The 17,175-nt window shown below is 42.2% G+C and overlaps 1 protein-coding gene across 1 annotated transcript in view; it reads left to right on the top strand.

Moving 5' to 3' along the window:
• The window catches only part of LOC137369572 (peroxidasin homolog), a 705,658-nt gene that overhangs the window by 366,317 nt on the left and 322,166 nt on the right, over window positions 1-17,175 (top strand). Inside the window, exons 3-4 of the mRNA XM_068030861.1 lie at window positions 677-748; window positions 5,520-5,591. Coding sequence (XP_067886962.1) covers window positions 677-748; window positions 5,520-5,591 — 144 coding nt within the window. The remainder of the gene's footprint in view (window positions 1-676; window positions 749-5,519; window positions 5,592-17,175) is intronic.

The raw sequence follows: 17,175 nt of genomic DNA, 5'->3' as shown, positions 1-17,175 counted from the left end.
AAGATTTGACTCAACCTACATTATCCTTGATTGAACAAAGTTCATGGGAACACAGCAAATTGATAACCTCAAATATTGAAGAGTGTGACTCACCATCAGGCTTCATTTTTAAGACTGCCAACTGCTAGCTTTGCTAGAGTGATGATCCAAGACACAATGAGGTGGATTTTCAACATGCTCCCTAGGTGTAATAGTTGAAATAAAAATCAGGTGGTTTCTAAAATGGGCTGGCAAGTTAAAAATCTATACCAGTCTGTCCTTCATAGCAAAGTACTGTTTATGTCTAGTAATAAAATATAGATTTGTATTGGTGGCAGCCATTTCAGGTGTCAGCAGACATTCATAGGCACCAAATGTAACGTCATCAACGTCTGAGGCTTTATATACAAAGATAAGTTAATCACTGAGTTAATTCTTAAGATTAAATTTCGGAGTTCACACCAGCAGTGAGTACTTCAGCCTTATGCAATTTCACAATATGCAGCAGCAGTGGATGAGGTACTCACTACTGGCATGGATTCAGAAAAAATATGCCTAACTACTGAGTTACTCTAAGGGGAAGATTTTTTCCATGTATTATGTGTAACATGAACCTGTTATTTATAAAGGGAATGTTCCTCATTGTTGACACATTCTATGCTGTGAAAATCAAGATTTTTTTTATGTATGTATGCAGATTATTGAACAATAACCAAATCAAGAGAATACCAAGAAAAGCATTTGAGGACTTGGACAACTTGAAATACCTGTAAGTGCTGAAATTTGAATGCTAATGTCATTATACGTGTGGGCTTCCAGCCACCTATTTCAGTGCTCCATATTGTGTTGATTTTGACTATTGACCAGCAAAGCACGATAGCTATCTGTCTGATTATGCTGGCAGATGGTCTGGTCCAATTTTAGGGCTGGGCCTTATTATCACATCAGTAAGCTGTGGCCATTATATGAACACCACTCTTCAATTTGCCAGCTCCAGACCGATGCAATATCGGGTAACCCCGGGCTGACCCGCCTGACAAAAAGATGAATCTGCGTGGTGTGCAATTATGGATGGAGAGAAACTCAGGGTGACAGTGGCCCACATTATTCTTGTGGAACTTGGAGGATCACCTTTGCTTCTCCTGGATGCACAAAAATATATTTAACACTGCCCTTTTTGGGCCACTTCCCCTTACCCATTAGGTTTGAGTGAGTGGAGCTTCCACGGCGCATGTTCTGCCCAGTAGATCACAAAAATTGTGCCTCATACATGAGTGTAAATGAAACAAGGTAGAAGGCATGGAAACAGCAAAACTAATTGCATAATATTTTAATCGTTTTGCGAGCTTGCATAACAATCTTTTTAAATCTGAAGTTATATCATATTATTTATAATTTATTGATCTCCCTCAAGTTGCTTCTGTCTTTCTTCTTCATAGTATCTTTGCTTATCCTCTGCCGTTTTCTTTTTCTGATTCTTCTTGTCTTCTGGGTTAAGATCTAATGCATGCATTCAAATCTAATTGCTTTGGGTTTCTGCTGCGTTCTCGCAATCTCCTGCCTACCTTTTTAGCCTTTTAAGGTGTTTCCCTGGAGATTCCTCCAAGCACCTGTAAGAGAGCACTCATGGAAATTCAGGCCAAATGTGTTTACAATTTAGCTACACATAAACCCTGACTGTAACCTAACCTAGCTGTCAGGTTTGGTTTGGATTGGATGCCTGTTTTGCATCCCACCCGGTTTTACACTCTATTGAGTTCAGCATGGCATAAAATTGGGTGGGGCAGAAAAAGGGCATCACACCTGAATCTGCTCCTTTCCTGCTGGACAGGCTCGGTTAAAATTAGGGCTGTAGTGACCAGAACAGTTATTTCCTCTTGTGGTTTCTTTTATTTTTCTAAAGTTCTATGCTTCTTCTCTGTTATTCACTTTCTGTGGCCAAGTTTCTGACTCTTCCTGCCCAGCCTACTGACGTGCTCCTTCCAGCTGCTTTGCTGTGACCAGGGCTACAATTACCTCCCTCTAGCTTACTTTTACTTATTGGTATATAAACTTCTTTAATGATTTCTAGTGCATAAATTTAAAACATGGATATCTACCCAGTATGATCTTTGCTTTAATTATTAAGTTTGTTGATCACACCATTTATTTGATGTTCTGCTCATTGACTCACTTTCTTAATGTTCCTTTGTTTCGTTCTTCATTGAAGCTGGTTCCTGTGGTATGATCCATGATGGTGCCTCTCTAATTTGATGAAATTGTAATGAATCAATTAGGTTTTCCAGTTGATGCCATGGGAAGCATGTGCCTTCCTCATATTAGGCAATTCCAGCATTCTCAATAGCTCAATGGTACATTAAATCAGTTCGGTTTCCTTTGATCACATCAACATTAGAACCCAAAACAGGAAACAAGACGGAGGCATTTATTTAACAAGTCTGCTTCTTCCATAAACCATAAATTATGTTGCCTTTCGTAGAATGTATGTCACCCTGACTCCGAAAGCTTATCAAGAAAACCACTGGAAAAATGTAATCCCCACAACTTAACCATTCAAACCCAGTCTACTGCCTTCTACAGATATTCCCCTGGGCCTATCAGCATTAGAATCATTGGCCCCAAAATTTATGATTTGGAGGATGGCTTTTGCAGCACCAGACATTTCTGACAAGGCCAATATAGATCAGGGCGCCTCTGGAGAAATTACCTGGTATAAATTCTATGGATTTTCAGGGCATACTGAACAAGTGCTTATATAATCAGTCAGGTTTCAGGGATTGGATGGTGGCAATGATAGATGTAAGGAACAAGGGCCTAAGTTGTGAGACTTGAATGTGCTAGTGTGCATTATAGGATAGAAAACTTTAGCATGACTGCTACCAAGTGACTTTGCTTCTGGGATAAGGAACATGGTACCATAGGATATTTCAAAGGGCATTTCTTGAGTATGTTCTTCTTTGTGATTCAGTTTAACCGCCCTGTTATTAATCTGAAATCATTCTTGCCTTGCTGATCTACTGAGGTTATTCACTTTCTTCTGACACTGCAAAGGGGTCCTTGGGTTGCAGATTTCAAAGGGTCCATAGCCACAGCCAACTCCTTCCACATGGCTTGTACTGCTGCATGTGATGACATCTCCCTTGTACTCCAGCTATGGGTTGAAGGGTTATGGAGAACGGGCAGGAAAGTGGAGTTGAGGCAGAGATCAGATCAGCCATGATTGTATTGAATGGCGGAGCAGGCCTGAGGGGCTGAATTGCCTACTCCTGCTCCTAGTTCTTATGTTCTTATAATGTTCTAAACATTTTAGGACTTCTTTCAGGAACCTGCTCAGTACTTTAACCGCATTCAGCTGTTTAAACAAATGTAATCCTGTGATGCTCCCACACTGGTGTTTGGTAGGGAAGTCCAGAGTTTTGACTCAGTAATGAAGGAATGGTGATATGTATAATGGACTTTATTTTCACCAAGATAGACACCATCCATTCTGCATGCTGAATTATGCAAGCCTATGCTGCATTTCCCCTATCCATTGCCCAGTGAACCAAGTATTCTCCAGAGCTCCCTACCCTCACACTTAACCAACACTGTCTCACTAGTTCCCTTCCATTTTTATCCATGCCCTCTCCAAGAAAATCTTGTTCATGAAAGCCACTTCCTTGCTACCCTTGACCCCATTCACACTAAATTGCTGATGACTTAACTTCCCTTCCTGATCTCCATGTTAGCTGACTTTGTAAATAGTTTCTTCTCCTTAAGCACTGTTTTCTCCCTTTCAAAATGAAAATCATCGCCACTTCCAGCCCCCACCACCACCTCTAAAGGAGCACCCTTGAACCCTCTGTCCTTGAAAATTGCCATCCTATGTCTAACCTCTCTTTCCTTTCAGAAGCCCTTGAATGTGTTGTCAACTCCCAAATTCATGCTCGTTTCTCTAGCAACTCCATTCGAATTGCTTCAACCAGGTTTCCACCACACCCACAACCTTGAAATATCCCTAACAAAAGTCATGATCTCTGTCACTATGATAGTGGTTCATTATTCCTCCTTGTACTCCTTAACCTCTCTGCAGCATTTGACACAATCAACCTCATCATCCTCATCTGATGCTTCTTCTCCATTCTCAACTTAGTGGACTTGCCTCACTTGGTTCAACTCTTACCTGTTTGATCAGAGCCACAGTATCTTCAGTAATGTCTTCTTTTCCTTTCCTACACCATTACAGCAAGACCCATCTAAGGATCTATTCTTGTCCCCCTTGTCTATCTCATTTGCATGCAGCTTCTTGGCAACACCGTCTACAGTGGATCAGCTTCCACATATGTGCTGCTCACACCCAACACTATCTCTTCACCACTGCTGTGCTGGCAGAGTACCTGTCTAACGTTTGGTCTTGGACGCACTCTCCCTGGGTTTCTGAACATGCCTTTCTTTCTCCTATTCTATTATGCCTCTTAAGTGTAACCAAAGAACAATTATCATGAGAGGTGGTTGAGTGTTTCCATGTTACAAAAGTGTCAGGGGACCTAATTAACTCTCCTGTCATGGAAACTTAGGTACTGAGAGGAAGCTACTGCTAGCTGCATCTCTGGAGCTTGTATGTTGCTTTGAGGGGGAAGACCAGATGCCTGGCATGTGCTTGCATCAAGCAGCAACATTTAGGTTATTGACTTAGGCTCCTCTCAGTTTCCCACAGGGCATATTAGTAACATTAGACAATCTGCAGTCCATTCAAGTATAAAGCAGATAATTGTTGCATCGTTTGCCACAACAAACAACACCATCAATTTCCAAATGAACAACCAGAAACAACAGAAAAGGGCCCTGGATTTTGCCTGGGTTACACTATTTCCCAAAGCCCATGGTATCATTAATTACACAGCCATAGCCCTGTGTGTACAGTCCATAGTAGAGAAGACTTCATGAACCACAAGGTTTCCCTCTTAACAAGGTGTGGCTAGTTTGTGCCATTTGCATAGATTGTGCTGATTAGTGCACACTTTCCTATAAGTAGTCATAACACCTTTATTTTACAATAATCTTCTGTTTGATCATGAAAAAAGTGCAGCTTTAGTACCCTTACAGAGCAAGGCAACCCACTACATCCCTGGTTTACAATAAGTGTGGGGCTTTCACATACACCTGCTGAAGACAGGTATAATGAGGTCCATGCAGCAACAAAAACTAACATTAAACACACCAAAAGACTGTGAAGCAGAGATACAAATGAATGACCAGGGCTGGTGATTTCCTGCAACACAGACCAGTGAACCCCTCATACATCATTGTGGCTTGCTATATATTGCACAGCAATGTGGAATAAATATGGAGCTATGGGTGAAAGGGCTCCTGATAGTCAGAATGAGGATGCTGAGAAATTAGATAGAGACTTGTGTGGAAAAAAATAGAAATAAAACAGGGAAATGACAGATAAATTGAATTACTGCAGATAACTATGGCAGATGAGCTGGCACCAACATTGACCAAATGGGTTCTTTTGTACCAATGTTTCTGTGGTTCAATTTCTGATTTATTTTCAGCTACCTGTACAAGAACAATATTCGTACAATTGACAGGCAAGCATTTAACGGGCTCGTGTCACTGGAGCAGCTGTAAGTAAACTACATACTTTTCAAATATTTTAGGAATCTTTGTTATGTTAATAATACATTTCTGTACCTTTTAAGGTCTTTGGCCCTGAAATTCCCAGGAGTTTGTTCCATCAGTGCAAGTTTTTTGAGCTGATTTTCTGACTGCTCTAGCCCAAAGCCAGAGTCCCAATCACAAATCCTGAAAGTGAGGTTGTGTACGTAACTAGGACAAGTGAAAGACACATGTAAGGGCACTTCAGCAATGTTTGCCTCGACATGCCCACATTTGTCCTACTTGAAGTGTCCCTAGGTCCTTCTAGGCTGCAGAAAATACATGAAGAAAACATTCTTCACTCCTAACTAGACTATTATGCTTCCAGGGCTGGTTAAAATAATCTGCTTTGGAATTGATTACAGTACTCTAGAAGAATTTGGGGGTCTTTATTAGGCCCATCATGGTACAATTGCTTGCTATCAACAGGTGTTGGTTCCGTTTGACTTATTAGGAAATGCCCTAGATAAAATTTCCCAAGAAAGCCTTAAAAATCCTCAAGATGTGTCTCCTTGAAGTAAATCCACCCATGTCCCGGCCCCTCAGGAATTTTAAAAAACTACAGCAAATTGGGAAGGATTTTGGCAAAACTGGACTTCACCCCTGATTCCTGGTCACCATTGGCAGAAATCAGACTTTCTACCCTTTTCAGCCCCAGGAATTTCAGGCCCTTTGTTTTTGCTCTGCTTTTAATTCATTTCTCCTATCTGTTTTAAGTATTTGCCGTACATAGATAGGGAAGGCAATTGTTCCAGTCAGAGATGCTGCTCCATAATTCATTGTATGCAATTATATTTCTTTTCCTCACTTGGAGGGCTCTCCAAGTTCCAATCAGTGACTCACTAATTCCCTCACTCTGTACTCTTCCTAAGCTTATACTCGACCCTACCCTCAATATTGCGGCGGCAAAGGGTAACTTGCCATAGGGAGAGTTAAGGGGTGCAAAATTGAGCTCGGATGCTACTCATGCTGTTCGGGGACCAAAATGGTGTCTGCTGTGTGCATGCACACTTTTGGGGCAACTCGCATCATCCACCATATTGGTGAGGCCATTAGCATGTACATAGCTACAATCCACTGGAAGTATCCAGAGCAAGCAGCTCGTGATGTCAATCAGCATGGAAAGCTGATTTGACACCAATGCTGCCATTTTGAAGCTCAATGTTCCAGCCAATGCCCTCCCTTAACCTCACACAGCTGAACATGTGTTAAGAAGAAGGAAGGAACTTCCACCGGTGCTATTTAAAAGGATCATCAACTACTTACACATTAGCTGCTGTTTGCTGGTTGATTACTTCTGGCTGTTGTAGCGACTTTTACAAGGTTTTGCTGCTTTCCATAGTTCTTTCAAGTTGCAAAGGTCCTCATGGCAGGTGCTGAAGGACATTTTGATAAATTCAAGGCTTCTGCACAAAGCAGTTTCTCCCAGACATGGGAACACTAGTAGGGATTCGCTATATAATTGGGAGACTGAGCAGAGGTCACAGAGAGCAAGACAAGCTACTAGAAGAGGGAGGAGGAAGAGGTAAGTGCTCTCAGAAGACAGGGAGAGAAGTTATGAATTTCTGGGGACAGTGTGCCACAACTGCACTTGTTACCCTAGGCAACAGCAGGAGAGGGAGGTCACTTGGTATAATGTTTTCACTTAACTGTGTGTAAAACTGGCAAAAACTGGTCCGAACCAGTTTTGTTCGGAGAGACTTTCCAGCGTAGTGTAGTGAAGAGAAAAGAGCTGTACATTCTCTCTCAGCAGAAATTCTGTAAGGAGCTACAGGCTGAATTAATTGCCAAAAGAAAAAAAAGGCCTTCTTTTAAGAGACCGTTTGTATTGCAGAACTCCTTTTCTTTACTTCCAAGCCAGGAAGTATTTGCTTCAAGATTGAATCTGTCTTGACTGATTGTATTTTCTGGAATTCACTGTTGTTTGATGCCTGCCACAGCCAAAGAGTTTGAATGCCTATCAAACACATACTGCTTCATCAAATCCAAGTGAAGACTTCGAGCGGCCTTTGATTATTTTCACATTAAAATACCTCATTCATCAGGCATGTAACCCACAAAGACTTATTTATTTATTTATTCTTAAGAAACAGCTATTTATAAAGAAACAGCTAATTTTTAAAAACACCATTTTTAAAACTGGTTATCTGCTGTTATTTTTGAGTGTATGTGTGTGAATGGGAAAGTTAGATTAAATAAGAAGTTATTAGGTCTTTAGACATAGGATTATCTTAATGGTGCTTAAGATTTAGTTTTTAATATATAGTTAATTTGTTGTTCTCTAAAGATACCTGGTTTGTTCTGTTTTATTCCAGGGATTACTAGAGTGTTTAATTTGACTGTTTTCCGGTTGGGTGTGAAAACTTAAATAATATACTGTGACCTGTGGAGTGATGGGGCTGGATCCACAGTGCGTTGCTCCCGCTGCGGTCGTAACAATCCCTACAGTACTCGGCAGAGCAGGTGTCAAGATTCGTGCTGGTCTGCTGCATGCTGCATAACCCCTCCATCATGAAGGGATAGCCCTTGCCACCAGCAGCTGAGAAGCAGGAGCATGAGGAGGAGCAGGAAGAGGAAGGGAGGAGGCAACTTAAACAGTCCCTTTCTGTCTGGGCTGTCTGTGAACAACAAATCTGAGTGCAGCACCAGTAACCACAACCCCAACTCCCCATTCATCGACAGTTCCACACCTTTCCTTTCCTCTGTAACTGACTATCACAGCATCCACTTGACCAATCAAATTTTTTAATTAAACCATGCCATACTGCATTAAAAAATCAACTAATTAGCCCTGTGCATTCCCTTAGTGCCTGTCTTCCTAGTGCTCCAAAAAAGTGATACCCCTGTGGCTGCAGTGTGGCTGGTGGAAGGCTGACTTTCAGAGGAGGAGATTACAGATGAGCTTGGAGACCGACCTTGGGCAGCTCTGGCCCTAGAAAGCCTGGCTGAAGACTGCACCATCTCAATATGGGTGGCAGCAGTCTGGGCTAGCTGGCTGACAGGCAACAGCATAGGCAGTGGCAGGTTGCTGGGGTAAAGGGATGAATGCTATCATCCTGAGAGAGGACAAAAGGTTTCTGCTCCATGGAGCCACTGCCACTCTCCCAGGGCAGCATTTCAGCAATCCTAGTAATCTGTTGGAGAACAAATTGATGGACTGCTATGACACCCTGCAAGCTCCTTTGAACTCATTAATCCACAGTCATGATGCCAGCAATCCAACCTTGCATGACAGCAGTCTGAGCTTCCACTGTTCAGATGTTGGGTGGCTGCTGCTTGAGCTGCAATGAGTCCTGATTGACAGAGATTGTTGGTAGATGAGTGATGGAGGTGTGGTGAATTGAACACTGTGTGAGGCTAGTGGTGCAGTTGGTAGGATATGGTATTTGAAGATGTATTCACTGGCCTTGACGACTCGCATGAGGTTATTGCACTACATCCAGATCCTCGGGGCTTGACTCCTAGCATTGACCTCCACAGCCATCTGCTCCCACTGCCTATTGACCGTGAGCCTTCCCTGGGACTAAGGACCTCGGTGACAGAAGTCATGCCTTCTGAGCTCTTTCACTGAGCAGCGCCACAATGGAGGCGCTTGCTGCTGCCAATACTGGACTCACTGGAGACAAGGGGCCCAAGCCATAGGTGAGTCAGGGTGGGAAAGGTTTTTCAGGGTGGAGGTCATGGGGGAGGTGGGTGTAGGGGTGTCGGCAGCAAGGAGAGTGGGTGGCACTCAGTGGACACCCCCTTCCCCATGCTGAATCCGTCAATCAGGCACTAATTGCCTTTTAACAAGGGACCCCCTTGCCCGAAGTCTGCAAGCAACCCACATGGGTTTGCTTGGCATGCTCCCCGTGTGGTAACAGGCCTACCTGCAGCTGGGCTAATACCGGCAGTGGCAGGATGAGGCCCTTAATTGACCATTAATTGCCCGCTTAAGGGCCTCAATTGATGGTGGGGCAGGAAGGCCGTCCATGGGCCTTCCTGCCCCAGACTTAACTTGGGTGGAGGCGGCCAAGTGGCGGGGAACCCCCCCTCCTCCCCCACTGCCATCCTACCCTGGACTTAATTTGGGTGTCGCGCAGAGAGCATAAAATTTCCTCCCAAATGTGTATGTCCCAAGACTGAATTTGCTCCATGTAAAGATTTTTTTTTAAGTGACATTATTTCCCTGCTTTTTGTTCCCTGTTTGGGTGCCTGTGAAAATCCTTTCATGTGATTGGTTGCTTGGAGTCAGTGGGAATGCCCATTAAAGAACACTGCAATCAGTTGCAGTGGCACTGCATGGCGATAGAGGTGAAATTCTTGCCAGAGGGATTGCTAGATCTCTCAGTGAGACTTACTTTGTGGCCAGCAGCGAACACCCTTGCTTCACCGCTGACTGCAAAATCCTGCCATTATCTTACATAAAACACGATTTAAATGCCTTAGAGCAAATTGACAGATTTCTTTATTATATATTATGTTTTCACTCATCCCTTCCATATTGATACATTTCACAACAAATGAATTAGCCTGAATTTTCCCTTCAGGTCTGCCTAATTTATATCCTGATAGGAATGCTGGATCTTTACCCATTGTTATGTGTCATTTCTATTTCTGGTGTTTACTTTATCAGGAAAAGCAAGACCCTGTCTGAAATAGGCAGGAAATTCCCTTAAATAGTAAAACATGGTCAGGAATGTCTTGCCTGTTTTTTTCCTAAGATTTGAACATGTACAACATTCAGTCATGTTTATGCCTATGTGAATTGGGCCCTGATAATAACAAACAGGCAGGAATGGATGGGGCTGGGGAGGTTTAGCAGCCGGGAAATCTGAAAGTACGGGATTCCAGAGGGCCTGCTGTATTTAACGTCAGGATCTGATTTTATTTTTTTTCATTTCCATTTACCATCTGCAGTCAGGCAGATTGAAGGCTGGCTGGCTGTCAGATGGGTAGGCCTAGTGCTCCAGGCAATAGCCAGGGATCTGTCATTGGTGAGGGGATAAGTAATTGAGTGAGTCAATCATCGGGACTGTGGGGGGAGGTGGGGTGGCAGACAGATCCCAGGGGGGTGGTCGGTCAAATTGCAGGGAACATGGGGGTCAGGCAGTTGGTTGGGTGGGGGAAGTGGAAATTACATAAGAGCATAAGAATAGAAGCTGGAGTAAGTCATTTGGGCCTTTGAACCTGCTCCGCCATTCAATAAGATCATGGCTGGTCTTCTAACGCAACTCTATCTTATTGCATTATCCCCATATTCCTTAATTCCCTTAGTACCCAAAAATATATTGACCTCTGTCTAGAATATAGGGGATGGAGAATTCAGAGGATTAATAATTCTTTGAGTGAAGAAATTTCTCCTCACCTCAGTCCTAAATAGCCGATCACTTATTCTTACACTGTGACCCTGTGCTCTAGATTCCCCAATCAGGTGAAACATTTTCTCAGCATCTACCCTATTAGGCACCTTAAGAACTTTATATGTTCCAATTAGATCACCTCTCATTCTTCTAAACTCCAGGAAATATGGGCCTCATCTACTGAATTTCTCCTCATAGTACAAACCCCTCATCCCAGGAACCAGACTAGTGAACCTGCATTACATTCTCTCTAGGCATGTAAGGAGACCAAAACTGCACACAGTGCACCAGGGGTGGCCTCACCAATGCTCTGTATAATTGTAATAAGACTTTTTTACTCTTATACTCCAATCTCTGTAACAAAAGCTAACATACCATTTGCCTTCCTAATTGTTTGCAGTACCAGCAGGTTAACTTTCTGTGATTCATGTATAAGGACAACCAGGTTCCTTTGAATGCAAACAGTTCCCAGCCTCACCATTCAAAATATATTCTGCTTTTTTATTTTTCCTACCAAAGTGAATAACTTCACCCTTCACCACATTGTATTCCATCTGCCATGTTCTTGCCCACTTTCCCAACCTGGTTATATCTCTCTGCAGCCTCTCTGCGTCTTCTTCACCACTTACTTTCCCACCTAGGTTTATATCATCAGCAAATTGGATATGTTACACTCAGTCCCCTCATCTAAGTCATTAATATAGATTGTAAATAGCTGAGGACCTGGTAGTGATCCTTGCGGTACCCCTAGTTACAGCCTGCGAAAATGTCCTGTTTATTCCTACTCTCTGTTTTCTGTCTATTAACCAATCCTCAGTCTATGCTAATATATTAGCCCCAATCTCATGAGTTCTAATTTTGTGTAATAATCTCTTGTGTAACACCTTATTGAATACTTTTTGAAAATCCAAATACACTACATCCACTTGTTCCCTCTTATCCATCCTACTAGTTACATCCTCAAAAAAACTCTGACGTATTACATAAATCCATGTTGACGCTGCTTAATCACATTATGATTTTCTAAATGCCCTGTTATCATGTCCCTAATAATAGATTCCAGCATTTTGCCTGCTACTGATGTTAGGCTAACCTATTGCAGGTTTGCTTTTTGGACCAGGAGGAACACTCCTGCTCCTCCTGGCTCAAAAACAGTGCTAAAGGCACTTGTCTGTTCCATCTGGCACTTTACATATCCCTTCAGTTGTCGGGTTTTCCAAAGCCCGGGAAACGCAGCCTGCAGGTGGTAAAAATAAAAGCAACATTCACATGGAAGCACACAGCCTCCTTAAACTATCTTAAGGACAGCCCACATCCCGAGAGTGAATCGGTCGATGCTCCCGACTCGTCTCCTTTAAAACTGGAAGTAGGTGGGTTGGTGTCGGGCTGCCCATTTTTTTATATTTTTAACCATTATTAAGTGTAAAGTTGGATGCTTCCTCAGGAAGCATACTTCTGGTGACGCTGTATGAAAGAAGGCATGCCAATGTGGTCAATAGCCAGCACACTCTGATTAGCCCAACCAATCAAGATGACACACAACACATCTGCAGATTCCGGGACACCCACAAAGTGATGAACGTGTGAACTGTCTTTACAGGTGTCTCAGTTATTTGTGTAAGTCATAACCTTCTACCCTTGACAAGTTACTCTATGGTTCGAATATGAGAATTACGAGAAACACTCAAAGCCCAGAATTAAACACTAAAGTCTCCACTAAGATTGGTAGGAATACCATTAGCAATACAATACACCCATTAGCAAGGCAATACACCCCGTTAGTCACAAATACGTTACAAGAGGTTGTACATACAATCACCCCGGTGAACGGTCACTTCTTGTTGATCGTACTCTTCAGCAACTGACTAAGTTGCTTGGCTGTAGCCCTGAATCACTCTTTACAATGATCTTTATTTGTGTCTTTCCAAGGTGAGCATGGACATGTCGTTGACAGGATTGTACTGTCCTATCAAAATCCACCTTAAGCTACAATTGTCCAATGATATTTTGAATTCTTTATTTAAACTATAGGGTTAAATCCCATCTTGATAAGTTTCATGTTTCTTAAACTTTTTTTCGGTAAAACTAGCTTGTGGAATCAGCTGCTCTGCATTTAAAAAAAGACAAACTCTGACGACATCAATTAATGTCAGCTTTTGCCAATTTCTTATGACTTTCAAAAGATTCTGTGCACCACTTCAGTCAGCAGAATTAGCATTTTTAAACATGATCAGCCATGCCTATCTTTTATTATTTATTATGGGGAACAAAGAAATGGCTGACCAACTAAATACATACTTTGGTTCTTTCTTCACAAAGGAGGACACAAACATCATACCAGAAATGTTGGGGAACACAGGGCTTAGTGAGAGAGAGAGGAACTGAAAGAAATCAGTATTAGTAGTGAAATGGTGTTGGGGAAATTGATGGGATTGAAGGCCGATAAATCCCCAAGGCCTGATGGTATGCATCCCATAGTACTTAAGGAAGTGGCCCTAGAAATAATGGATGCATTGGTGGCCATCTTTCAAGATTCTATAGACTCTGGAACAGTTCCTACAGATTGGACGGTAGCTAATGTAACCCCACTATTTAAAAAGGGAGGTAGAGAGAAAACAGGGAATTATAGACCAGTCAGCCTGACGTCTGTAGTGGGGAAAATTCTAGAGTCCATCATAAGAGATTTTATAGCAGAGCACTTGGAGAACAGTGGTAGAATCGGGCAGAGTCAGCATGGATTTACGAAAGGGAAAGCATGCTTGACAAATCTACTAGAATTCTTCGAGGATGTAACTAGTAGAGTTGATGAGGGGGAGCCAGTGGATGTGGTTTATTTGGACTTTCAGAAGGCTTTCGATAAAGTCCCACATAAGAGATTAGTGTATAAAATTAAAGTGCATGGGATTGGAGGTGGTGTATTGCAATGGATAGAAAATTGGTTGGCAGACAGGAAACAAAGAGTGGGAGTAAACAGGTCTTTTTCCGACTGGCAGGCAGTGACTAGTCAGGTAGCGCAGGGATCGGTGCTAGGACTCCAGCTATTCACAATATATATTAATGATTTAGATGAGGGAACTAAATGTAATATCTCCAAATTTGCAGATGACACAAAAATGGGTGGGAGGGTGATTGTCAGAAGGATGCAGAGAGGCTTCAGGGTGATTTGGACAAGTTGAGTGAGTGGGCAAATGCATGGCAAATGCAGTATAATGTGGATAAATGTGAGGTTATCCACTTTGGTAGCAAAAATGGGAAGGCAGATTATTATCTGAACGGCTATAAACTGAGAGAGGGGAATATGCAACGAGACCTGGGCGTTCTCGTACACCAGTCGCTGAAGGTAAGCATGCAGGTGCAACGGGCGGTAAAAAAGGCAAATGGTATGTTGGCCTTCATAGCGAGAGGATTCGAGTACAGGAGCAGGGATGTCTTGCTGCAATTATACAGGGCCTTGGTGAGGCCACACCTGGAATATTGTGTGCAGAGAGTGGTGAGTCTGTGGAATTCGCTACCACAGAAAGCAGTTGAGACCAAAACATTGTATGTTTTCAAAAAGGAATTAGATATAGTTCTTGGGTCTAAAGTGATCAAAGGATATGGGGAGAAAGCAGAAACAGGTTACTGAGTTGGATGATCAGCCATGGTCATAATGATTGGCAAAGCAGGCTAGAAGGGCCAAATGGCCTACTCCTGCTACCTTTTTCTATGTTTCTATGTTTCCATCTGGATAGGCTAGGGTTGTTTTCCTTAGAGCAGAGACGGCTGAACGGGGCTGAGGCATACAGAATTATGAGGGGCATAGATAGGGTAGATAGAAAGAAACTTTTTCCCTTAGCAGAGGTGTCAATAATCAGGGGGCATAGATTTAAGGTAAGGGGGCAGGAGGTTTAGAGGGGATTTGAGGAAAACAAATTTCACCCAGAGGATGATTGGAATCTGGAACATTTTGCTTTAAGCGGTGGTAGAGGCAGGAACCCTCACAACATTTAAGAATCATTTAGATGAGCACTTGAAATGACATAGCATACAAGGCTATGGGCCAAGTGCTGGAAAATGGGATTAGAATAGATAAGTGCTTGATGGCTGGCATGGACATGATGGGCCAAAGGGCCTGTTTCTGTGCTGTATAACTCTATGACTCTATGACTCTATCTCTGTGGTTGGGTTTTACAACCCTCCCCCCTCCCCCTCCAGAACAGACATTATGACTCCATGTTCTTTGTGTCCAGTTTCATTTCTTATCCAACTTATCAAACATGAAGTTTCACTAAGGTTCTAACTTTGCATCAAAGCTTTGAAGTATGGCTATTTATTGGTTTTAACCCCATTTATGGCCCTTGGGCCTCTTGCTAAATATTCTTTAGCTTTGCAAATGTTGTTTTTCATCACAGACCAGTGATCTTTCTATCTGTCAAAAAAAAAGCCTACAGCTTTTAACAGGTTCTTTAGTTTGAAAAGCCTTTTGTCCTTCGCAATGCAAACTGGTAAGGTTTGGTCAGTTTCTGTACACCTGCCTAAAGCAAGCAGCATTCTGCATTTCATTTAAACTATCGATGCTCCTGGTTTGGATAGCCTTCTAAGTCTCGACCACAAATTTCAATTAAAATAATATTACCCTTTCTAACATCTGTGAGCCAGATGCAGAACTTACCATCTGCGGTAAGACACCTGTAGCTGCTATGCAGCATGGAAGCAGCACATCCAATAACAGTAGTAGTCAAATGCTGCTTGAAATTTATCTTTATCTTTTTCCAGGCTTGCTGCAATGCTAACAAGGATGGTGCCATGGGGTTCCACAGTGAGAAACTTCCTTGTAAACATCTAATGCAGCGCCATCTCCCTTTCAGCAGCCATCATACAGGGTATTGGAAACGTGCTTTTTTGATTCGTTCATGGGATGTGGGTGTTGCTGGCTAGGGCAGCATTTATTGCCCATCCCTAATTACCCTTGAGCTGAGTGGCCATTTCAGAGGGCATTTAAGAGTTAACCACATTGCTGTGGGTCTGAAGTCACACGTAGGCCAGACCAGGTAATGATGGCAGATTTCCTTCCCTTAAGGACATTAGTGAACCAGATGGGTTTTAACAACAATCGACAATGGTTTCATGGTCACCATTAGACTAGCTTTTTAATTCCAGATTTTTTTATTAATTTAATTCAAATTTCACCATCTGACATGGTGAGATTCGAATCCATATCCTCAGAGCATTAGCCTGGGACTCTGGTTATTAGTCCAGTGTCACCGCCTCCCCCTAACTGTTGTTCTATCACTTGCCTTCAGAGTTATAACTGCACTTTGCAGTTCCTTTTCTTTCATTTGTTTGTCACTTCTCTGTCACCTCCTCCTTCTGACTGGACAAAGGATGGTACTGGGTTGAGCTATCTTTTGAATCCTTCTGAAGGATTTTAGAATTTTTGCCAACTTATTGTGATATTTTCCTTTAATTGTCATATTCCCTTTTAATTCCACTTACATACAGCATTCATCTCCCAGCACTAGTCTGTTCCCTGCATTTGCCCAAAGCCAAACCTGAAACTGCATAATTATGATGGTAAACTGACCTCAGAAAATGAGGTATGATCAACACACTTCCACCTGAGTCTGTCGAAAACCCTTTTCTAGCTATTTGGGCATAAACTGCACCCATATTGGAAAATCTAGACTCTTAATTCTATATTTACATGCGGTGACACAAAGATTCATGAAAACATGTTTCTAGTAAAAGTTTAGAAAATAACACATAATAACAGAACACCAGAACTATATTCAGTTTGCCAAAACATGATGGTAGTTATACAAAGATTGGCACATTTAGTTGTATGGTGCAGAATATCTGAAGAATTGTGCAACATGAATAAAAAACAAATAGTTGATCTACTCACATTACCATTAGTGTCTGTAATCAAGGGTTTATGTGTTGTCAAAACATAATTCCATTGGACAGTTGTCAGTGTTTAGGTACATCTGCATGACCTCAAACACCACTTAACATGAAGTTTTCTTTCTTCCAGTACTAACATCCTGAAATTCACACTTTCTTTGAGGTCAGCAGGGAGTGCCGTCACTTTGCTGCTGATGGCAAAATCAGGGCATTTGAAATATGGCTTTCGAGTCAGCATATTCAATTCAAGGCAGCAATACCAGTATTAGTTTTGGGTCAGGTTTTGTTATCTTCTCTGGACTACTTGATGCAGATAGTAATGAATAAA

This window comes from Heterodontus francisci, chromosome 5 (assembly GCF_036365525.1).
Source record: "Heterodontus francisci isolate sHetFra1 chromosome 5, sHetFra1.hap1, whole genome shotgun sequence".
NCBI classification, from domain to species: Eukaryota; Metazoa; Chordata; class Chondrichthyes; order Heterodontiformes; family Heterodontidae; genus Heterodontus; species Heterodontus francisci.
This window is presented reverse-complemented; position numbering and strand designations above follow the sequence as displayed.